The sequence below is a fragment of the Chiloscyllium plagiosum genome, chromosome 20 (genome assembly GCF_004010195.1).
Source record: "Chiloscyllium plagiosum isolate BGI_BamShark_2017 chromosome 20, ASM401019v2, whole genome shotgun sequence".
NCBI lineage: Eukaryota > Metazoa > Chordata > Chondrichthyes > Orectolobiformes > Hemiscylliidae > Chiloscyllium > Chiloscyllium plagiosum.
In genome coordinates, this window is record NC_057729.1 from 36232613 (window position 1) to 36257389 (window position 24777).

General features: G+C 40.0%; 1 protein-coding gene across 5 annotated transcripts in view; it reads left to right on the forward strand.

Annotated features, from left to right (window-relative positions):
- LOC122560173 (microtubule-associated protein RP/EB family member 1-like) overlaps window positions 1-18199 on the forward strand; it is a 79442-nt gene extending 61243 nt beyond the window's left edge. For all 5 annotated transcript variants that reach the window (XM_043710543.1, XM_043710547.1, XM_043710546.1 and 2 more), the window contains 2 exons: window positions 3181-3333; window positions 17034-18199. In XM_043710543.1, coding sequence (XP_043566478.1) covers window positions 3181-3333; window positions 17034-17093 — 213 coding nt within the window. In that variant the 3' untranslated portion in view covers window positions 17094-18199. The remainder of the gene's footprint in view (window positions 1-3180; window positions 3334-17033) is intronic.
- The last annotated feature ends 6578 nt before the right edge of the window (window positions 18200-24777 follow it).

The following is a 24777-nucleotide window of genomic DNA, read 5'->3' on the forward strand; positions in this document are numbered from 1 at the left end:
GAGGCAGCACACCAACCGTGAGTCTCTCTCATCCCCACAGAACCTCCTATCTGTACCCCTAACTATGGAGTCCCCAATGACTACTACTCTGCTCCTCTTCCCCCTTCCCTTCTAAGCAGCAGGGACAAACTCTGTGCCAGAGCCCTGTGCCCCACTGCTTTCCCCTGGTAAGTCGTCCCCCCCTAACAGTACCCAAAATGGTATACTTATTGTTGAGGGGAATGGCACAGGGGAGCCCTGCACTGCCTGCCGGTTCCCTTTCTGTCCCTTGACTGTAACCTATCTGCCTTTTTCTTGTACCTGAGGAGTGACTACCTCCCTGTAACTCCTCTCAATAACCCCCTCTGCCTGCCGAATGATCTGAAGTTCATCCAGCTCTAGCTCCAGTTCCCTAACGTGGCTTACAAGGAGCTGGAGTTGGGTGCACTTCCCGCAGATGTAGTCAGCAGGGACACTAGTGGTGACCCTTACCTCCCACATTCTGCAGGAGGAACATTCAATTGCCCTAACCTCCATTCCCACTATTCTAAATTCCCAAAGAGACTGTTGAAAAATAAGGAATAAAAAATAAACTCGTTACTTACCAATCTGGTGCATAGAACCTTTTTTTTTTGGGTTAGAGGAGGAGGAGGATGGGTGGGCGACACTACCCGAGTAGTGTTTCGGGTAACGCAACTACACAAATATATGACTTCCCAGAATTCCTTCACTCCTCCCTCGCACCTTTCGGCAAATGGAGGCCCCGACGCCTGAAGTAAGGTTTTTAAACAGTTAGACTCACCTTTCCAGAAGTCCTTCGCACCCCTCGGCCTAGCCTTTACTTGTTCTTGCAACCACTCCATTTACATGGCTAGTCCAATTCAGTTTCTGGACAGTGGTCTCCCACAGAATGTTCATAGTGGAGGACTCAGTGATAGCAATGTCATTGAATGCCAAGAGCAGTGGTTAGATCATCTCTTACTGGTGAAGGTTGCTGTCTGGCATTTGTGTGGCACAAATGTTACTTGCCTCAACCTTGGTATTGTCCCAACTCTTTGTTTGGGAAGGACAGTCTTCGATAATTTTCTAAATATCCTGTTGACTCTAGTTTTCAATTTCTTCTCTCCATACTTGGAGTATAGTTTCACTGGTACTAGTCTGTTGTTAATATATCACCCAAGTGATCAGTTACATTGTCATCGCATTACAATGAATCCAGTCCACACACTTGCATTCTTGAGCTTGATTTCCTGAGAGCGACAACCATGGTGACTTCCCCCCTTTTATCTCTTGGCACTTAAATTTGAGTAGTGATACCAAGTATAGACCTGGGTTCTTTCCAACCCCTCATGCTTCCTGACTCTGTCCAGTCAGATCTCCTCCTGAAGTCTCCAGGATCACAGATTCCAGTTTTCAATGAAATTGGTTGAAACAACTGGAAACACTGGATACAGTAAGTGCCATGGACCCTGACAATATTCTGGCAATAGTACTGAAGATCTGTGCTCCAGAACTAGCTGAACCCCTAGTCAAGCTGCTCCAGTACACCTCCAACACGAGCGTCTGCTGGAAATTGTGGAATATTGTCCAGGTATGTCCTGTGCACAAAATGCAGAAAAACTCAACCTGGTCAAGTACTGTCTTATTAATCTATTTTCCATCACAAAGTGATGGAAGGAGGTGTCGACAGCGCTAGCAAGTGGCACTTGCAAAGGAACAACCTGCTCACTGGTGATCAGTTTGGGCTTCACCAGGACCACTTAGTTCCTGATCTCATTATAGCCTTGATGCAAACATGGACAAAAGAGTTGGTCCAAAGGTGAGATGAGAGCGACTGCCTTTGACATCATGGTAGCATTTGACCAAGTATGGCAGGAAGGACCCCAAGAAAAACTGGAGTTAGCGGGATGACAGCTCACCTCTGGTTGAAGTCACACCTATAACTAAGGAAGATGGCCGTGATTGTGAGATGTCAATCATCCAAGCCCCCAGGACATAACCACAAGTGTTTAGAGTGGTGTTCTAATCCCAACCGTGTTTACTTTAATTATCAAATACCTTCTATATTTAAGGTTGGGAAGAGGACACTTGCTAATATTTTGTGTTCAAGAGCCTCTGAAACTAATGATGTCAATTTCCATATGCAGCAAGACCTAGCCAGCATCCTGGCTTGGGCTGATAAATAACATAATGCCCAGCACATGTGCATAAATGTATGATCGTTTCCAACAAGATGCAATCTTAATCATCAGTCCTTGAATTTTAATGGCGTTGCCATCGCTGAATCACTCACTATCAACATTTCTGGGAGTTGCTGTTACTAACAGTAAACTGGACCAGCCATGTAAATACTGAGGCTACAAGAACAGGACAAAGGTTAAGAATCTGGCAGCAAGAAACTAGTCTGTTGTCTCTCCAAAGCTGATCCACCATCCACATGATCAAGGGTGTGATGGAGCACTCTTCACTTGCCTGGATGTGTGCAGCTCTAAAAACACACTAGCTTGACACCATCCATGACAGAGCAGCCTGCCTGATTGACACTTCCTCCATCACCTCCACCATAGGTAACAGCAGTGCTATATACAAGTCCTCTGACTGCACACTTAAACCTGTGACCTTTACCATCTAGAAGGGGAAGGACAGTAGATGCATGGGAACACCATTGCCTGCAAGTTCTTGCAATCAACGCATTACCCTGACTTGGAATTGTATTGCTATTCCTGAACTTTCATTAGGTCAAAATCCTGGAACACCCTTCCAAATAGCACTGTGGGTATTTCTCCACCCCAAAGATAGCAGTTCATGAAGGCAGCTCACCACCACCTTTTCCAGGTTTTTTGGGGATGGACAATAAATGCTTAGCTAGCACCACACACCTCCCACAAATTCACATTTAAAATTTGATTATTTTATACCTTTGTTACAGTGGTATATGAATTGTGTTAATCATATTTGGTCAGTAGATCAAGTTTTTGTTTAATTAGAAATTAAAGTGACGTTGTATTCTATACCATAGTATTGATCTGATATTTTTTGGTTATAAGGGAGTGCCCTCTTGTTAACTTGTGTAATTGATGTAACTATTAGTTTTGTTAGAGTAAACCTTGAATTAATCTTTTAAAAATTCAAATGTTTTATTTTGAAATGAGCATGAAAGTATCTCTGCATTATTATAGTTAATGTTCTATGCTTGCACAGATCAACGTACTAAAAATTACAGTTGAAGATCTTGAAAAGGAAAGAGACTTTTATTTTGGGAAACTGAGAAATATTGAATTAATCTGCCAAGAAAATGAACAAGACAATGATCCTGTGATTCAGCGAATTGTGGAGATTTTATATGCAACAGACGTAAGAATTATTTCTTTCTACATTAGTTTGGTTTCTTGGTGCATGTGCCTGAAAACATTTATAGTGGATTAACCACATAGTGGAGTGTTACCAAGTTATCTTCTATGCTGATTGCTTTTCTTGGGGAAAATAGCTAATTGCATTTTTAAATTTAACATTATTGTAATTGAAGAAAATTATCTGGATTGAATGAAACTGTCCACACAGAGAATTTTATTTTCCAGTACATATTTTTAAGGTAAGAGGAGAAAGAGATTTTAAAAGGGGCCTAGCGGCAACTTTTTCACTGAGGGTGGTATATGGAATAAACTGGCAGAGGAAGTGGTAGATGCAGCTACAGTTACAGCATTTAAAAGACATTTGAATAGGTAAGTGAATGAGAGGTTTCGGGGGATATGAGCCAAATGCAGGCAAGTGGGAATAGTCTAGTTTAGGAAACTTGGTTGGATGGGCAAGTTGTACCAAAGGATCTGTTTCCGTGCTGTATGACTATATGCTTAAATTTAAACTACTTAAATGTCAATGGCTCTATTTTTGACCAGCAGGTGCTGACTCAGGAGCTTGAGTAAATTCAGGTGCAGACCAAATTATAACACACACAAAATGTTTCTGCACAATTTATTACGGATATATCTTTTATATTAGATATTATTCCAATGGTATACCTTTTTTAAAAAATGCATAGCTATAAAAGGCTAGGAGTGGGTAATGGTGGCTGTGAAGTCTTAAGAACTAATCTTAAACATTGATATTCAAATAACCCACACTAATAAAACCTATCCCTGAACAAACCTGTTTAGAAACTTTTTTTACTTGTTACATTTTCAGGTTTGTCATAGAATGCTTCTTGAATTCAATTACTGTTAAATGATCCGATGGTCTTAATTTTATGGGATTTGGCTTTCACTGCTTTATGGCTACGTGTACGATAGGATTAGATTAGATTACGTTACAGTGTGGAAACAGGCCCTTCGGCCCAACAAGTCCACACCGACCCGCCGAAGCGTAACCCACCCATACCCCTACATTTACCCCTTACCTAACACTAGGGGCAATTTAGCATGGCCAATTCACCTAACCTGCACATTTTTGGACTGTGGGAGGAAACCGGAGCACCCGGAGGAAACCCACGCAGACACTGGGAGAACGTGCAAACTCCACACAGTCAGTCGCCTGAGGCGGGAATTGAACCCAGGTCTGCTGGCGCTGTGAGGCAGCAGTGCTAACCACTGTGCCACCGTGCCGCCCCTAAATTAGATTCCCTACGGTGTGGAAACAGGCCCTTCGGCCCAACCAGTCCACACCAACCCTCCGAAGAGTAACCTATCCAGAACCATTTCCCTCTGACTAATGTACCTAACACTATGGGGAATCATGGCCAATTCACTTGCCCTGCACATCTTTGGACTGTGGGAGGAAACCGGAACACACAGGGGAAACCCACGCAGACACTGGGAGAATGCGCAAACTCCACACAGACTGTCGCCCGAGGCTGGAATTGAATCAGGGATGCTGATTCTGTGAGGCAGCAGTGCTAACCACTGGGCCATCGTGCTGCCCCAAACAACAATGTAACATATTCTCAAATTACCTGGCCTGATCTTTGCCAATCTCAAAGGTGATTGAAAAAGTACCAAATGAGATGAAATATATTTTTGAGTTGTTACAATGAATGAGTGTGCAGTCAGTTCTGATATAATAGTTTTGTTTCCATGCGATCTCGCGCTGTAAGTAAATTGTGTAATAGTAGCGCCATTTAAACTAATTGGACCTGGATCACGTTATAGGCAATATAGGTAAGGAAAGTTTACTTTCTACAACTAATGGTCTAAATTCTTCAATTGCATTATAGCCAATTTGTGTTGAGAAAAGTGCATTATAGTAGAAGCAACTATAATTAAGATTAATATTACTTATTTTATTCATACATCTTGTCTAGAGTTTTCACTTTGTGTGTATTTGGTAATCTGGAATTTGTCTCTGTTGTTTTGTTCTTTGGGATTATTGTTGCTCAGTTTCCAGTCCTCTTTGCCATATCATGAACTTCAAAGTTTTCCGTACGTCAGCATAATGAGACGGGTTAATGATGTAACTTTTTACACTGAACCAATTTCTTGTTTTTTTGAAGTGAACATGATGCAACCAAATACAGCTCAAAATAAATTTGGCACAAGAACTTCATATTTAATGTGATGATTTACCTATCACTTCTGAATAAGCTGATTGTCTCAAAATAACTCCATTAACTAAACTCATCCGTTTCATAGTAAACTAAATATTTAAACCTCTTTGGAAGCCAGCAAACTTAATAGATACTTACCTCAGTGATTTAATTTGCTTTGTGGCTATTGCTGGATTTTTGTTGGAATGCTTCCAGCATAGTTTTTAAAATTAGCATTAAAGATTGCAAAAACTCAGTTTGTGCTGGATGTATTTTGCATATAAGCCATTAAACTGTCTGGTTTTGCTGCTTTCAGGTGAACTGAAATGTACAGTGCATCATTTGGGAAACTCAAGGCATTGTATTTATGGGTGACCCAGTAGCTCAGTGGTCAACACTGCTGTCTCACAGCACCAAATACCCAGGTTCAGTTCGGCCTTGGGTAACAGTCTGTGTGGAGTTTGTATGTTCTCCCCTTGTCTGTATGGGTTTCCACTGAGTGCAATCTAGTGACTCAATCAAAAGTGCTGCCAACTGAATCATGGCTAAGACCTTGTTTTTGCAGTAGGCCATTTTAAGTAACATTCTTGATTGCTTTCTGAGAAATGGATGAATTACTTTATCCAAATTATGTATTGTACGCATTGTGAACCATCAATGATATTTGATACCTCTGCACCCTAAAGGTCTGCAAAGTAAATAGAAACCTACCCAAGAAAAGAGAAGCTCTGTGCCTGTAGCTCTAAAAGCCAGCTCCACATATTGTTCAGTGAATGTGCTTGTACACTTAGATGGCCCTGAGTTATTTCTGCCCCTGCAACTGTACTACTAAATGCCACCTGCAACCTGTTCTTGGGGCCAAAACTTGTATTCTGTCCAAGTTTGTGAGGGTTCTTTTCTTCTGGGGGTATAATGGTGAGGGCAGGAATTGAACTGTAGAATTATCTTCCCCAGACAGCATTGGAGGCAGGTCACTGAATGTCTTTAAGTCTGACTCAAATGCATCCTTTATTGATTAAAGAATTCAAAGGCTATGTGGGTCTGCAGGAAATTACAGTTCAGCCGAATAGACTACTGTTCCTCAGTCTTATGATCAAATGGGCCTGCTCTAGATTCAATAACATCATAGTTAGTTTCCTTATGACCTTAACTCTACCTCTATGTCTGTATGCCATTCTTGATTCTTCTGTAGATCAAAACATTTGTTTGAATGTATCCCATGATACAATCCCCAATAGTCTGTGGGGAAGTGGATTCCAAAGGCTAAATACCTCCGATAACATGCCCCTCATCTTAAATAAGAGATCCCTTATTTTGAAACAGTGACCCCTATACTTAGATTTTTCAAATGAGAGAGAGCATCTTCTCTGCATTGACTGCTCCATCATTCAATAGGATCATGCTGTGATCTGATTCAGCTTTTCTTTTTACATTCCCTATAACCCTTGACAGTCTTGTCTATCAAGAATCTGCCTAATTCAGCCTTGAGGAAATTTCTCCTCAACTCTGTTCTGACAGAGAATGTTTACTCTTAATCCTAGTTATAGCCTCTCCTCTGCATCCATCCTGTCACCTCCCCATAGGATCTAAAATGAAACAAAAAATTGTGGATGCTAGAAATCTGAAACAAATTGCTGGTGGAACTCAGCATGACTGGTAGTATCTGTGGAGAGAAAGCAGAGTTAACATTTCAGATACAATGACCCTTCAGAACCTGTTCTGATGCTACCTGAGCTGCTGAACTTTGCCTGCAATTTCTGTTTTTGTCCCCTCAGATTCTTGTGTATTAATGCAATTACTTTTCATTCTTTGAAACACTAATGGGTATAGGCCCAATCTTTTCAACTTTATAAGAAAAGCCCTTCATACTGGAATAAGTCACCTGAACCCTCTGGACTGCCTCTAATGCAATTGTGGTGTTTTCAAATTTAGAACAAAAATGTCTACAGTACTCCAGATGTCGTCTTACCAAGGCTTTTACTTTTTGTATTCAAATTTCCCTACTCTTTTGTTCTATTCCCCTTTATACTAGATGCCAATGTTCTTTATGCCTTCATTAGTATTTTTGAAACCTGAAAACTGACTACTTGTGATTAGTGAACCAGGACACTCCTGTCCTAGTTCTGCAGTCTCTTTTCTTTGAAGTACAGGTCATTCTCTTGTAATGCACATTTTGCAACACGAATTCGATGTAATGTGATTGACTAATTAGGGATCCTGTTTCTAAAGCGTGAACTTTTAAAACGTGTGGTGGCTGTAATGTGAACACAACACTTCAAACATTGCTTCTAAAGTGTGATTTTTCTATAACATGGAATTGCACAAGAATGCAACTATCGTGTTATAAAAGAACTGACTATAGTATGCTACTGACCTATGTTTTCTGCTAAGTCGGCAAGTTTATATTTTCCCATGTTATGCTCCATCTGCCCTTTTTTGCTTCTTGCCCAGCTGCTTAATTTATCTATATTCATTTCTAATTTCTCTACCATCTTATCAGAATTTACTTCCTTACCAAATCAGGTCTCATTAGCAAATTTAGCTTCTATGCATTTAGTCCCATGTCCAAGTTATTATGATATTATGTGTGTTTGAGGCCTGAGCATTAACTCTGCTTCCTGCTAGCTAATCAGTCCATTCATGTATTTTATCCTGTACAACACAAGCTCCTCTTTATGGTAACCTTTTGATGCGGCATTTTATCCAGTGCCAAATTTAGCACACCCATGTGATCTCCCTTTTCTACTATATTTGTTCCTTCCCTCCTTGTTACTTGCTCAACAAACTCTATTTGTGAAACAATATTTCACTTTCATAAGTCTACATTGCCTTTGACTGATCTTATTAGGATTTTCTGAAGATCCTGCTATGGGCTCAATAATGGATTCTAGCTATTTTCCCTTGAGAGATGTTTGACTAACTGATCTGTATTTTTCTCATTTTTGTCTCGAATAATGATGTTACATTAGTTATTTCCCAATCCTTTGGAGTCTTTCAAGAATCTAAGGAATATATTATTTCTTGCTGTCTTTGTTTTAAGACCATAGAATGCATGCGACCTAGTCCTGGAAACTTGTCAGATGTTAGGTCTTGGTGTTTTCCCAGCATATCTTCCTTGGTGTTGGTGTGTAGTAGTTGTAATGAGGTCAGCCTGGTGGACCTCATTGAATGAGTTCCCTGATTAGGGATGTTAATCTGGTCCAATCAGGGATCCCTGGCTGACAGACATAAACAGGAGTGTCAGAGGTTCTGCTAACAGCTGGCTCTGAGAGAACTGGATCAGTCCCAATGACTCTCTACATGTGAATGAAGGGTGACTTGGTGATGGAATTACTGGCTTCTGGAGTTATTTCGGTGGCTACGAGAGTAGGGTTAATGTAACCGTGCAAAAGCACCTACTAGCTGAAACCCAACTGGACTACAAACAGGTACTACTGGCTTTATCATTGTATAATATGGTAAGTGGAGTATATGAGTTGTAGGGTATTCTGATGGAAGCAGATACCCTCGCCAGTTTGATTAAGCTTGGGGAAGACTGTTGCATAGTCTCACTCCAGGATGTATCCTGAACAGAGAGACTCTAGATCAGCCCACTGCAAAACTCCAAAACAAAGCTAAGCCTCGGTCAAACATTTTTTAAAAGTTAAAATTTTCTTCAGGATGTAGGCCAGCAAGCCATTATAGGTGGTGACAACATGCAGACTCGAGACAGCAAATGAGCCCCACTACACCTAAATGGAGTACAAAAACTCATAGGCCAGAATCGAGGCCTGAAAAGTCCACTTGTGTCTGGTTTGGCATAGTTACATCGCTTAGCAACATCCAAATTGGAACAAATCAAAATAAATGTCTGATTAAATGGTCCCCTGGTTCTAATGGAGGTTGATACTGGCAAGACTGCTTCAGTGATCACAGTACCTTTTTAACAAAATTCGCCGTAGACTCCAGCCCTTAAGATTGCGCAACACCTCAGCTAAACTAAAACTTATACCGGGGAACCTTTATTAAGGGTGCAACTTCAGTTCTGGTCTCTTAGAGAAGCGCTGGTTCAGTTGCCATTGGTTATAGTAAAAGGCTCAGGCCCAAGAATGGTAGAGTGAAATTGGTTAAGAAAGATTCGCTTAGGTTGGCTCAACATTTTTCAGTTAGAAAATGGCTGCCTGAGTGAAATCCTAATTTTTTCAAGGAAGTCTGGGGACTTTCAAAAGAGATACGGTTACCCCTTGCATGTTAACCAGAAAGCAACTCCACAATTCTGCATGGCCCACCTAATGCCATTTGCCTTATGTGCAAAAGTAGAGGCGGAAAGTGAAGGAATCATCACACCTGTCCAGTTTGTGAAATGGGCAGTACCAGTCATACCGATTGTGAAGCCCATTGGGGCAGTTTGCCTTTGTGGAGATTTTAAAGAAATGGTAATTCGCCTTTTGCAGCTGGATAAAAACCCAATCCCTTGCGTGTAGAGGGTTTATATACAAAGCTGGCAGCCTGCCCTTCTCGAAGCTGGGCATGAGCCATATGTGCTTGCAATTGTGGTTAGATGAAGATTCCTACAAGTACGCTATAATTAGTACCCATAGAGATTTGTACCAATATACGAGACTGCATGTGCAATTTTCCAGCGGATGATAGAGAACGTTTTACAAGGTGTACCTCAGGTCACCATTTATCTATATGATATGCTAATCAGAGGGAACACCGATAAGGAACACTTAGAAAACTTGGACATCAGTCTTTAGATGTTTCTCCCCGGCGGGCGTACGCCTTAGAAGGGGAAAATGTGTTTCAGGCACCCCAGTTGACCTGCTTGGGCTAGAGTCAACAAGTCCAAAGTATAGCCATTGGAAGATAAAGCGAGGGCAATCAAAAGTGCCCCAGCTCCCAGGTCAGTACTGGAGCTTAGGTCTTTCCTTAGGCTAGTGAACTATTACAGAAAGTTCATACATAACCTGGCCTCCATCTTGGAACCTTTGGATCAACTCTTTAAAAACTCTCCACTTTGGAAATGATCACTTAGCCAAGCCATAGCTTTTGGAAAAGTGAAGAAACAGCTATCATTCTCTAAGTTGCTGGCACACTATGATCCCAAGTGAGATCTGGTATTGACATGTGATCGGTATGGCATTGGGGTAATATTGGCTTTTAGGTGGCCCAGTGGCAAGGAACGTCCAAAGGCGCATGCATCTAGAACTCTTTTTCATGTAGACTGGAAATACACCCAGGTAGAAAAAGGAGATTTGGTAGTTATGCTTGGAGTCGGGAAGCTCCACCAATACTTTTATGGACATAAATTTGTAATAATAATGGATCTGAAACCCCTGCTAGATGTACTTCGAGGACAAGACAGTGCCGCTCATCGCTTCAGGCCAAATTCAGTGGTGGGCTGTAATATTAAGTGCGTACAGTTACAAATTGGAACACTGAGAGGCTAAATAGCAAATGCGGATGCATTAAGCCACTTCCCACCGGCTGAACACTAACAGTGCTTTTAAATTTTATGGACACAGCTGACCGTATTAGACTTTGGACACAGAAGGATCCAGTCCTGGCAAAACACACAGCTGGTCAGGATGGGGTGAACCAAAAGGCTTTCACAACTTGAATTGAAACTTTTTTCGGACTTGGAGAACCCAGGTCAGAGTAGAGGACAGCATATTATGGGGAGCAAGAGTGATTGTCCAGAGCAAAGGTTGCCACCAGATATTGGCTAAACTCTGGGGTCATCCAGGGATTTCAAAGTGATTGTTGGTAAGAAGTTTTGTCTGGTAGCCAGAATTGAATGCAGACATAGCTGCATTGGTGGGACACAATATTACCGCTGCATCTCCCCCACATTCGTGGGAACTGCTGGGTAAACCCTGGAGTGGGTTATACATTGGCTACGCAGGTTCATATTATGGGCTCCATATTCTTCGCTATTGTGATGCTCACTCAAAATGGCTGGGTGTGCATAGTGAGATGTCATGAGGTCAGCCAGGTAGAGTTCATAGAATATGTTCCTTGATTGGACCATATTAATAGCCAGAGAGCCCTGGCTGACATATAAACATGAGTGTCAGAGATTCTGCTGACTCTGAGGGAGCTGGCTCAGTGTCAAGGATTCTCTGTGTGTAAATAAAGGGTGACTTGGTGATGGAATACCAGCATCTGTGGAGTTATTTCAGGTGGTTATTCGAAGCTTCCTATTCGCTTTCTCTCAATTTTTCAAGCACCTTTTGTAAGTTTCCTAAGTCTTCTACAGTGAAGACAGATGCATACATTGCCTGTTTAATATCTCTGTTGTTTTCTGTTGTCAATTCCCTGCCTTCTATTGACAGTCAATATTAGTAATAATTATATTCTTTTTAAATACTTACAAAAGGCTAGCAATAATTATATTCTTTTTAAATACTTACAAAAGGCTAGCAAGAGTTTCTACATGTTATTAGGTAGCTTTCTGTTAGACTTCAACTACTTTATTATTTTTTCTGATCCTTAATACCTGCCCAATCTTAACGAACACCAACTTCTAAGCTTCCTTATTTAGCCACAATGATGCATCCTTCTCAGTCTTTTATTTATTGGACTGTGCAACCACTAGAATCCCATTCAGTGCAACTTACTGTTAACACTGCAACTTCAGTGTATTTGGAACCAATCAAACAAGTTCATTGCCTGAAATTGCTTTAATTCCTGCAGTCTCTTTCAGTATGTCAAATTCTTGATACTGCAATGACTTTTGCATAGGATGCAAACGATGTATCCTGGATCGGTATTGCCAGATTTTCTGTCTCCATTTTTTATCTTTTAAACAACTTACTTATCACCATTGATAAAATATGGAATGATGTGAATGAAAAACGTTACTACTATGACACTAGCATAACCAAAATGTTAGTCAGTCTGTGGCTACTTTTAGGCAAAAGGTGGGTACTGCGGATGCTGGAGAAAAGCACAGCAGGCAAGGCAGCATCTGAGGAGCAGGAAAATCGAAGTTTCAGGCAAAAGCCCTTCAATTAAGAATGACTACTTTTTGTGACTACTTTTATGTTCATCCATCATCGCTGAATGCAAACACTTTTTTTACTTTTATGTATGATGGTACTCCCTTTATTAGTTTGCTGTTGTGCTACTATCTATGCATGCGTATCATTTAACATGACTGGTTAAATTAAAATAATTAACTAATCCAGAGTGCTGGATACTGCTTAACTGGCAACTTGATTTCTCATGAGCACTCTCAGCTTTCTGTGTATGGAATTTCCAAGAATCCCAATAATGGCTCAACTTATGGTCTACTTGCTATGTTTAAATATTCTGATTTTTGTTGTCTTAAGACTTGATCCCTGCTTGCTTTCCCTTTTTGGCTTGGCTGCAAGGAAAGTATTCCAAAAATGGCGTGATGATCCAGTAAAATATGGAATACCTAGTGTTAGAATTACTGTAGGGGCTGCTGACTTTTTGCAGGATACTTGAATTTCCATTGACCAGAGGGGATCACATGATATGATTCCAAGTTTTAGATTTTGTTGGTAACAAACTAAAAATATTGCCTGCACATCTTTTTTGTAGACAACATAACACTCTAGACTGTAGAAAAGTGGTCTCCTCCTGAAAAAAAAATCCCCTACCACCACTACACTTCACACCACTTATAAGTGGACAGTTTAATTTGGCACAGTTTCATCAAGATTAAGGAGCTAAACCTGTGACATTGGTGAGGGATAAACCGGGTAAGTTCATGGGACATTGACACCGGTCCTGGGGAAGGAGCAAGCTGTTCATTTGCTATGGGCTCCATATTGGCCATGCTGGCACCAGAGTCCTGGTGATTCACATAACTAGGGCTGTTGAGATAAGGCTTTAATTAGTGGGGAGTGGATTCAGTTGCATGGAAAATTCTGGAAAAAGTTAAAGGGGTTGGGAGGGCTCAGCAGAAATTATTAAAGTTTCCAGAACAAGTAAAAGGACAGGGTATAGAAAAGTGCTTTTGCCTGAAATGTTGATTTTCCTGCTCCTCTGCTGCCTGAACTGTTGTGCTTTTTCAGCACCACTCTAATCTAGAATCTGGTTTCCAGCATCTGCAGTCCTTGTTTTTACCTAGGGTATAGAAAAGGGCAGGAGTCTTAACTTCAGCCGCAGCAGATGAGGGGACAGCTATGAGAAGGGGGTCAGTCAACATGGGATTGAGGGTGCATTTAAATGCATGCAATGTATGAAACAAGGTAAATTAACTGTAATGCAGATGAAATTGGCAGATATGATGTCAGTATCACAGGGATACGGCTACAAGGGGATCAGGGCTGGGAAGTAAATATCCAAAGATACATCTTCTATTGAAACAAGAAGCAGACAGAGGGTGGAGGGTTGCCTTGTTAGTAAGAAAGGAATCGGTAGCAAAGTGATAGAGTCAGAAGGCACAGAATAGGTGTTGAGGAGCTGCAAAGGAAAATCACTCTGATGGGTGTTGTGTACAGGCCTCCTAACAATAGTCGAAATGAGGGAAAGAAAGCATACTATGAGATAGAAAAGGCATATGAGAAAGGCACTATTACAATAATCATGAAGGACTTCAGTGTGCTGGTAGACTGGACAGTCAGGTTGGTAGCAAATCCCAAGAAAAGGAATTTGTGGAATGTCTACAAGATAGTTCTTTAAAGTACCTTGTAGTTCCCACTCAGGAGCAAGCAATTCTGAATTTGGTGATGTGTAATGAATCAGACATAATTAGTTAAGATGAAGGAACTCTTATAGGGAAATGACCATAATATGATTGAACTCGCCCTGCAGTTTGAGAAGGAGAAGCTAGAATCAGATGTAATGGTATTACAATTGAGTAAAATTTACTACAAAGGCATGAAAGAGGAGCTGGATAGAGATGATTAAAAGGGGGAAATGAGCAGGGAAGACTGTATAGCAAAATGGCAAGAGGTTCTGGAGCTAATTCGGGAGGCAAGCAGAAATTTATTCCAAGGAGGAAGAAACCTTCTAAGGGGAAAATGAGGCAACCATGGGACTGATCAGAGAAGTCAGGAACAGCATAAAAGCAAAAGAAAAAGCATACGATGTGGTGAAGCTAGAGGATTGGAAAGCCTTGTAAAAACCAGCTGAGAAAATCTTATAAAGCAATAAGTGGGGAGAAGATGAAATATGAGAGTAAGCTAGGTAGTAATATAAAAGAAGATTGCAGTAGTTTTTGTAGATATATAAAAGGTAAGAGAGGTGAGTGGACGGTGAGGCTAGAGAACTGATAATATTGGGAACAAAGAAATGGTGGAGGAACTTAATCGTATTTTGTATCAGTTTTCATGGTGAAAGACATCACTAGCCTAACAGAACTTCAGGGGATGGAGATATTGATGGTGATCTTTCAGGAATCATTGGAGTCAGGGAGGACTGGAAAATGGCTAATGTAAGGAAAGCAAAGGACAAAACTATAGGCTTGTTGGCCTAACTTCAGTCATTGGTAAGATTTTAGAGTCTATTATTAAGGATGAGATTGTGGAGTCCTTGGAAGTGCATGGTAAAATAGGTCCAAAGCACAGCCTTGTCAATGGGAGGTTATGCCTGACAAATCCGTTAGAGTTCTTTGAGGACGAAATAAGCAAGTTAGACAAATGAGAGCCAGTGGACATGATCCAGAAGGCCTTTGACAAGATGGAGACTTAAGATAACAGGAGACTTAAGATAACAGCCCATGATGTTAGAAGCAAGGTACTAACGTGGATGGATGATTGGTGGACTGGCAGAAAGCGGAGACTAGGGATAAAGGGGTCTTTTTCAGGATGCCAGTCAGTGACTAGTGGAGTTCTGTACGGGTCTGTATTGGGGCCACAACTATTCATTGTTATACACAAACGATCTGTACGAAGGAACTGAGGGCTTTTTTGTTTGTAGATGACAAAAATAGGTGGAGAGGCATGCAGTGTTGAGGAAGCAGGGAGGTTGTAGAAGGACTTGGACAGACTAGGAGAGTGAGCAAAGAAGTGACAGATGGAATACGATGTGAGAAAATGTGAGGTTTTACACTTTGATAGGAAGAATAGAGGCATAAACAATTTTCTAAACAAGGCTTCACAAATCTAAAGCGCAGATGAACTTGGGAGTCCTGGTTAAGGATTCTCTTAATGTTAACATGCAGGTTCAGTTGACAGTTGCACAGCTGATGCAGTAAAGTCACTATTTGGACTGCATTGGAATATTTTAAGCAGTTTTAGGCCCTGTATCCAAGGAAGGGTGTGCTAGCGTTAGAGGGGGTCCAGAGGAGGTTTAAGAGAATGATCCCAGGGATGGGACGGTTGGTCAAATGAGGAATAGTTCAGAACTCTGGTTCTGTACTCAGTTGCGTTCAGAAGTATGAGGGATGATCTAATTGAAATTTACAGAGTACGAAGAGGCCTTGATAGGGTAAACATGAAGATATTTCTACTAGTAGGTGAGATTAGGACCCGACTGGACACCCTCAGGTGAAGTGGCTTTAGAACTGAAATGAGGAATTTGAGTGTATTTAAGACACAGGCCCTTGATTTTGACAGGGAATCACAGCGGTTCAGTACTGCTGCCTCACAGTACCAAGGACAAGGGTTTGATTCTGTTTTTCGGGCCACTGTCTGTGTGGAGTTTGCTTGGGTTTCTTCTGGGTTGTCTCCCACAGACTAAAAATGTACAGATTAGGTGGATTGGCCATGCTCAATTACCCATAGTATCCAGGGATGTGCAGTTTGGGTGGATTGCCCAATTGCAATTGCAGCGTTACAGGGATAGGATAGGGGAGTGGGACTGGGTGGGATATTCTTTGGAGGGTCGGTGTAGACTCAAATGGCATTCCTCAATATAGTATAGGGATTCTATAATTCTATGATTAAGGGTTATGTGGAGAAGGCAGGAGAATGGGGTTGAGAAACATATCTGCCATGATCAAATGACAAAGCAGACTTCACCTAAAATAGCCTAATTCTGCTCCTGTGTATTATGGTCTTAGTTTCTCAGAATTGGTTCAAACTTCATTTCCACTCCTGACAGGCTACTAATTCTTTTCCTTTCCTGGGCAGATGACTGGCTTCCATGATTAGGATTACTCTAGAGATTCCTCCCTCCAGTAAAATGAAATAAGATACTAGGCTACTTCACCTTTACTCACCGTATGCATTTCATCCTTCTGACTGACTGTCTGGATAAGTGTTTTGTTTCCAAAAGCTGATATCTCCATTTGATTTTGAATTATTTTTAGCTCTTCACTCTGCAAGAAAAATTTTCCAACACACAGATGTGTGCAGTCTATCAATTACTGAGGCATCTTAAATTGTTTTTTTTTGCAATCTTAGAAAAGATAGAGCTAAATTTTGAGCATCGTAACTGTTTATGATTTCAGATTTCCTTTCAATTGAACAGATCTATTGGGTTTTATAATAGTGCATTTTAAGGAAATATAATTTTTAAAATTCTGTTGGAAATTATCAGGCAATCCTAACCTAATAGATCCAAGTCTATTTAAGTTTTTAGTGATAATTTCTGCTTAATTTGAATGTTATTTTATAAAATCTTAATACTTTCGTTTCAGGAAGGGTTTGCTGTGCCAGATGTAGCAGATGAACAACCAGAAGAACAAGAAGAGTATTAAACTTATTACTTGGATGCAGCATATCCATGATTGGAATAGCTTGTCAAAAAATCATGTGTGCATGTGCACATCAACAAAGGAAAAGACACTCTCTTTATTTTCTGTAAAGTCAAAAGAGCTTTGTTTGTAATTTTGTTAGTGTAAGCAAAATTAAAATGTACCTCCTTTCTAAAGTGCACTTTGCAGAAGTTTCAGTCCATATTTAACAATGATTGCTTCTACACTTTTACATCTGAGCAACACTTGCAGGTGTAGAAGTAGAAATTCTTGAAGGTCCTTCAGAGTGCTATTGTAACATCTTGATGCTTTTGCCACCACTAAAAGCTGACATGCTCTTGGACAGTGTTAAAAAGGTTGTTGATAGAATGATCACTGCATGATAATGACTGTAAATTGCACTGTAACAGAAAGTGTATAGAATGGTTCAGATCTTTATACATTCAGTTGTATGTTGATAGTTATAGCGTGTCCAAAGTTTGTTGTATGTGGCAAGCCAGTTCATTTGATGTGCAAGAATGACTTGGCTATAAATACTTTGCATGAATTTTGTATGGTGAAATTGACATTAGATCAACTGCAGGAAATCGTTGTGGTGCCAAATGTTCCCTCCAGCCATTGTGGTTGTACTACAGCGGTGAAATATTTCCTGAATTCTTCTGTGGCCTTTATTCCTTCTACTGCCCTAAGATTCAGTATGCTGTAAGAAAAATCAAAACTTGGTCTTAAAACTACAGGGTGTTTTTCTACTCAAATCAATTTCTACTAACAATAAAGTTTGATATTTCAACAAAATTGTCTGTTGGAAATGTTGGTACATTTATAATCTTCAAAATATTCTGATTAAATATAGAACGTTGCTAAAGAATAGTTTATTGCTAATTTAATTCGATCACTTATAATATTTAAAGCTAATCACTGCATTTGTTCTGATGTTGATAGTTCGTTCAGTGAAGATTAGAACCAGAAAGGAGGTTAATTAGGCCACATTATGGAAATATGATTTTCTTCTGCCTCTGTTTCCTTTCTAGTTGGAAATTTGTCCATAGTGTTACAAATAAATTGCCCTTTTTTGTATATTGAAAATTATTAAAAACCAATCTAAAGTGTATTTTGTCATTTACTTGCCACCATTTTGTGGTTATCCTTTGTCTAATAATTATTTTAGATTTGTTCTTAAGTTCTATTCCTCTGTCATACTTGTTAGGAATGTTGCATCTTTGGTTCAAGCAACCTAACCAAAAAAAAAGTCACCTTTATCATTTTTAGGGGAGTGAATAACTGAATCATTTTAGAATATGTATTCATAAGTATCTAAGTTGGCTTGCTGAGCTGGAAGGTTTGTTTTCAGACGTTTCGTCACCATGACTAGGTAACATCAGTGAGAGTCTGCAGTGAAGCGCTGGTGGTATGTCCCGCCTCTATTTATAGTTCTTGGTTTCTTAAGGTGGGTGATGTCATTTTTGGTTCTTTTTTTTTAAGGGAAGGTGGATGGGATCTAAGTTGATGTGTTTATTGATGGTGTTCTGGTTAGAATGCCATGCCTCTAAGAATTCTCGTGTGTATCTTTGTTTCGCTTGTCCTAGGATGTGTGTGTTGTCTTAGTCAAAGTGGTGTCCTCCTTTGTATTTATGGAAACTAGTAATAGTGGGTTGTTGGTGTTCATGTATCCTGGTGGCACGTTTCCTGCTTGTTTGTCCGATGTAGTGTTTTTTACAGTTCTTGCGCAGCATCTTGTAAATGACGTTAGTTTTGCTGGTGGTATCTGATGGATCCTTTCAGGTTCATTAGTTGCTATTTAAGTGTGTTGGTAGGTTTGTGGCCTCTCATGATGCTAAGGGTTCTGAGTAGTATGGAAGTCATTTCTGATATGTCTTTGATGTAAGGTAATGTGGCTATAGTTTTTGGTTTTGTTGTGTCTGCTTGTTTGGGTTTATTTCTGAGGAATCAGAGGATTGTGCTTATTGGATACCTTTTTTTTACTTGAAAACGTTATGTAGATATTTTTCTTCTATTTTGTAGTTCTTCATCCCAACAGCCACAAACGGAGCTGCTTCAAGACATTATTTCAATGAGCTCCAGCACACTGCAGCACCCAAGAACTACAAACAGCAGAAGAAAAATATCTATGCAGTTTCCAAAAACAGGGTTATCCAATAAACGCAATCCGCCGATTCCTCAGAAACAAACCCAAACAAGCAGGCATAATGCAACAAAAAACTATAGCCATGTTACCTTGCATCAGACATCAGAAATGACTTCCAGACTACTCAGAACCCTTGGCATCATGGTAGACCACAAACCTACCAACACACTTAAACAGTGACTAATGAACCTAAAGGATCTATGAGATACTACCAGCAAAGCTAACATCATTTACAAAATACCCTAAGAACTGTTTTTAAAAAAAAACTACATTGGACATACAAGCAGGAAACGTGCCACCAGGACACATGAACACCAATGACCCACTATTACTAGTTTCCATACATACAAAGGAGGACACCACTTTGACTGGGACAACACACAATCCTAAGACAAGCGAAACAAAGACACACACGAGAATTCTTAGAGGCATGACATTCTAACCAGAACTCCTCCAATAAACACACAGACTTAAATCCCATCTATCTTCCCTTGAAAAAAAGAACCGGAAATGACATCTCCCGCCTTAAGGAACCAAGACCTCTAAATGGGGAGGCGGGACTTACCACCAGCGCTTCACTGGAGACTCTCACTGATGATGTTACCTAGTCTTGGTGATGAAACATCTGAAAACAAACCTTCCAGCTCAGCGGGCTACGTACTTACCAAACTGAGCTTCAAATCTTCTCAAAAATTTATAATACCTATCTACCCACCATAGGTATTTGGCAGGAAGTGATCCTACATAGACAGTATCTCCCTTTTCAAAAGCTCCAGTTCTTGATTGACCCTTTTTCACTTAGTTATACGTAGTGGTATTATGAATGCCCCTCTCATTTTTTTTTTTAAATTTCTTACTTGATCAAGAATCATTATTGAAAAATAGAAAAGTTGTTTACTGTTTTGTTAAATAATCTACAGTGGAAGATTTTTTCTTTGTTCTAATTCTGAAAAGCTTGATTTTGTCATTTTTTTTTTAAAGGTATGTCTCAAGTGGGCCAAAGTAACTCAACTCAGAATTCAGATTTGTGTGAAGAAGAATGTTTTATATTGCATAAAAAGTGTACAGCTTGTTGATAAGTGGGCTTTAACTGATAGAGATGTCGCTCCCCTTTACATTGGTATTCTTGTGAATTGTTCTGATGCCTGCAAGATGAAAAGGTTCAACAAAATTTTTTTTTCAGCAATACTAAAAATCATTAGAGCAATAGAAGAACTTTTCTTGAGAGTCCAGGGCAAATAGGGAATCATCTGAAGAGATGAAAATCTCATGGAAAGACTGAGCTAAGGGTGACAGATAATTCTATAAGCTGACAAGATATATCACCATGCCCTTGTGTTTCAGGTGTTAGGGTCTTTTTATAGTGTTTTGCATAAGTCCAAATCTGACCTACAAATAAACATGCTCAAGTTAATAGTTATGCACTGAGATTGGATTATTCTTTTGAATGAAATCTCTTGAATTCTGATTATGAACATCTGTACAGATTTTGATACAAAAATCTTTGTCAATTCCTCAGTTTTAAGAAAATGTAGCTAAGTCACAAGTCACTTCTATTAGATATTAAAAAATTATCTCTTAACTGGCATCAATAAATGAGTCGCTGATGTTAAGTAGATATGTTGCATGACTTAAAGAGCAATATGCTGTTTCTGATTTTCTTGTTCTGACCTAGAGAGACACGTGTATGTAATGCATATGAACATTTACAAATATTTTGGTAAATGTTCAGGAGTTCTTCAAATTATTTTACCAGGGGAGAATTTTTTCAAAACCAAATGCTTTATTTCCTCACCTGTATCCTTGAGTTTAAAGAGTTAATTGAAGCATGTAAGATCCTAAAGGAGCTTATTTTGATGCATATTGAAAGCATGATTCCTCTTATGGATAAATCTAAAACTAGGAGCCCTTGTTTTAAAAGGGCACTCCTTTGTTTCAAACTAAGAAAAGGAATTTTTGTTTTCCTCAGTTGTAAGTGTCTTTATAAGCTACAGTGACTTGCTATGGTAGTAATTTTGACAAGAGACCAATGGATGATGGAAATATAGCTGTGAAATACTGTAGATTGACATCTGTAATTGTCCTCACCTCTCTGCTGTCAAGGAGTAAATGATATTGCTACAGTTGAATCTTGAAGCTTGATCTTCCTATTGTTTTTATGGCACACCTGTTTGAAAATCGTGTGCTGCAAATTGAGAGAATTGATAAATTTTCAAAGTCATGAGGTGTCAATGCAAAGCTAATTGGGAGAATGAACTGTGAGGAGGTTGCAGAGATGCTTCAGTATGATCTGGACAAATTGGGTGAGTAGGAAAGTGTGTGGCAGATGAATTATAATGTGGGTAAACATGAGGTGGAATCACCTGATGAAGGAGCAGCGCTTCGAAAGCTGGTGTTTCCAATTAAACCTGTTGGACTATAACCTGGTGTTGTGATTTTTTTTAAAAATTCAATAAACATGAGGTCATCCACTTGATAGCAAAAATAGGAAGACAGATTTATTTGAATAGCAATAGGTTCAGTAAGGAAGCTGCAACAAGACCTAGGTGTCATGGTACACCAGTCACTGAAAGTATGCATGTGCAGTAGACAATAAGATGGCAAAGGTATGTTAGCCTTAATGGTGAGTAGATTCATGTACAGGTGTGGGAACATCTTGCAGCAATTGTGCAAGACCTTGAGGAGACCACACTTGGAGTATTGTGTGCAGTTTTGGCCTCCTTTATCTGAGGATGTTATGGCTGTGGAGGGAGTGCAATGAAGATTTTCTGATTCTTGGGCTAACCGGATTGATGTGCAAGGAGAGACTGGATCGGTTAGGATGATATTAATTGGAGTTTAAAAGAATGATGGTGGATCTCAAACTGTCTCAGATTGGACAGTATAAACATAAGAAGGGTGTTCCTGATGACAAGTGAGTTTAGAACCAGGGGTCACAATTCAGGGATAGAAGGTTTAGGACTGAAACAAGGAGCACGGTGGCTCAGTGGTTAGCACTGCTGCCTCGCAGCTCCAGGGAGCCAGGTTCGATTCCAGCCTCTGGCAACTGTTTATGTGGAGTTTACACATTCTCCCTGTGTCTGCGTGGGTTTCCTCCGGGTGCTCCGGTTTCCTCCCACAGTCCAAAGATGTGCAGGTCAGGTGAATTGGCCATGCTAAATTGCCTGTAGTGTTAGGTACAGGGGTAAATGTACGGGAATGGGTGGGTTACGCTTCGGCGGGTCGGTGTGGACTTGTTGGGCCGAAGGGCCTGTTTCCACACTGTAAGTAATTTAATCTAATTTAATCATTTGGATGAGCACTTGAAAAGAAAGGTGGATCTGACTATTATTCTTGAAAGGCTTGGTGGGCTGAGTGACCTGTTCATTTTAAATCAAGCTTCTTCCTTCTTGTTATGTTTCTTCGTAGAATTATGTATATTTAAGGCCAATTGGTAGCCACATCTGAGTTCTTGTGTAGCATATGCTAGAATTGGCAATGTTGTCTTTTTTTAAATAAGATTTTGTCTTCAGGCACTGTATCCATGATCTTTCATCTTGTGATCAGGTTTTTGTCTTTCCATGTCAAATTTTTTTTACCCTGTGATCGTTCAGTCATGTGAAGTCCTTAAATGAAATAGTTATGTAGATCAATGCTGCTGAGAAGGGAAGGATACAGTGAAACTAGATGACTTTAGAGTGAAAAGTTAGTGTTAGTTCCAGACCAGATGTATCAGGATAAAATACTAAAGAGGTTACTTAAAACAAAGTATCTTTAAGCCCAGATGCATGAATAACTCTAGGACGAAGCTCTGCATTTCTAGTCTACATGTTAAAGTCATGATTTTAACTGTAAAGGGGGTTGTGACCAGGGTTCTCGTGTGAGTACCATAATGAGTGGTGTTTTTGGGTACTGGTATTTATAAAGGAGTATTCTAGGATAAGTGGGATGATGCCAATACCAAGTTTTAAGAAACTTTGAATCTATCTTATAAGAAGATAATTTGGTTTATTTTGAGTTCTGGTAAACATCTGTTTCGTTGTTAAAACAAGATCTGCAACATTGTATCCTTGTGTCAGCAAGGGACTACTACACTAAAACCAAAACAAATCAAAATAGATCTATCCAGCCAGGTTTCACTCTGGGGGTCTGACTTGTCTAATAATCAGTCAACATTGTTTTCATGCAGGAACAATGGCTGGCAGACTAAAGATCAGATCCAGCATGTCTTGCCGAGAAACTGATATCTTCTATGCCCAAAATATGTCCATGTACCAATTGCTCCCAAAAGTCCATGAATCCCTGCTCATCATGAAGCTAATATGATATTCTATGGCTTACAGATTGACTTTCCTTGTCATTTTTGACCTACCTGCACTCTAACAGACTATCATATCATCCTATTCCAACAGCTCTACTGTCCTGAAGCTGGGTAGAACTGCCCTGGACTGTTTCCATTCTTATTTAGTGAAAGACTTGCAGTGACTTGTCTTTTTGCTCCTGTACTATTACCTTTGTTGACAAGGAATTTATACCTAGCCCCCTCCAATTTCTCATCTCCATGCTGTCCCTTGACAGCATCACGTGAAGTCAAGAGTGTGGTGCTGGAAAAGCACAGCAGGTCAGGCAGCAACCGAGGAGCAGGAAAATTGCTGTTTTGGGCAGAAGCCCTTCATCAGGCTTTTGCTCAAAACGTCGATTCTTCCTGCTCTTCGATGCTGCCTGACTTGCTGTGCTTTTCCAGCACCACGCTCTTGACTCTAATCTCCAGCATCTGCAGTCCTCACTTAGGTATAGCATTATGTGAAGGCATGGTATTACCTTTCACTTGTATGCTTACTCCAGATTTGCAAAGTTGTCAGACTGCTTTCCTGACATCCAATACTGGACAGACAAAATTTTGTACGATTTAATAATTTGTAAAATCAAAGCCAATGTTTTTGGTTCCTAACTATTCCCTAACTATTGAATCAGTCTCCTTGGCAGCAGTTTGTGATTAATCCAGGCTTCTCTTAGTCATGGTGTCACATTTATTCATATGATGGGCTTTCAATCTCATTAATGCCAACACTTAGACTACCTGTTTCTACCTCCAATTGGTATTTACTAAAGCCTTCATCAAGGCTGTCAGTACCTTTTAGATTTGACTATTTCAGTATGTTCCTGGCTGGTGTCCTATAATCTACTGCCTGTGAAATGGAAGTCAATCAAAACTGCTGCACACAGTGTCCTCCTATTGCCCCTGTGCACATTAGTCTACACTGGGCACAAGTCGAGTAATATGTTAATTTGAAAATTCTCCCTCTTGTTTTTCACTTCCTTCATGGTCCTGCTCTTTCCTATCCTATTACGGTGAAAGGGAAGGCTGGTAGTTTAGGGAATGCTGAATGACTAAAGAAGTTGAGGGTTTGCTTAAGAAAAAGAAGGAAGCATTTGTCAGGTGTAGACAGGATAGGTCAAATGAATCCTTAGAGTATAACGGCAGTAGGAATATACTTAAGAAGAGGATATAAAGGGAACGTGAGATGGCTTTGAAAAATTAGAATTAAGGAGAATCCAAAG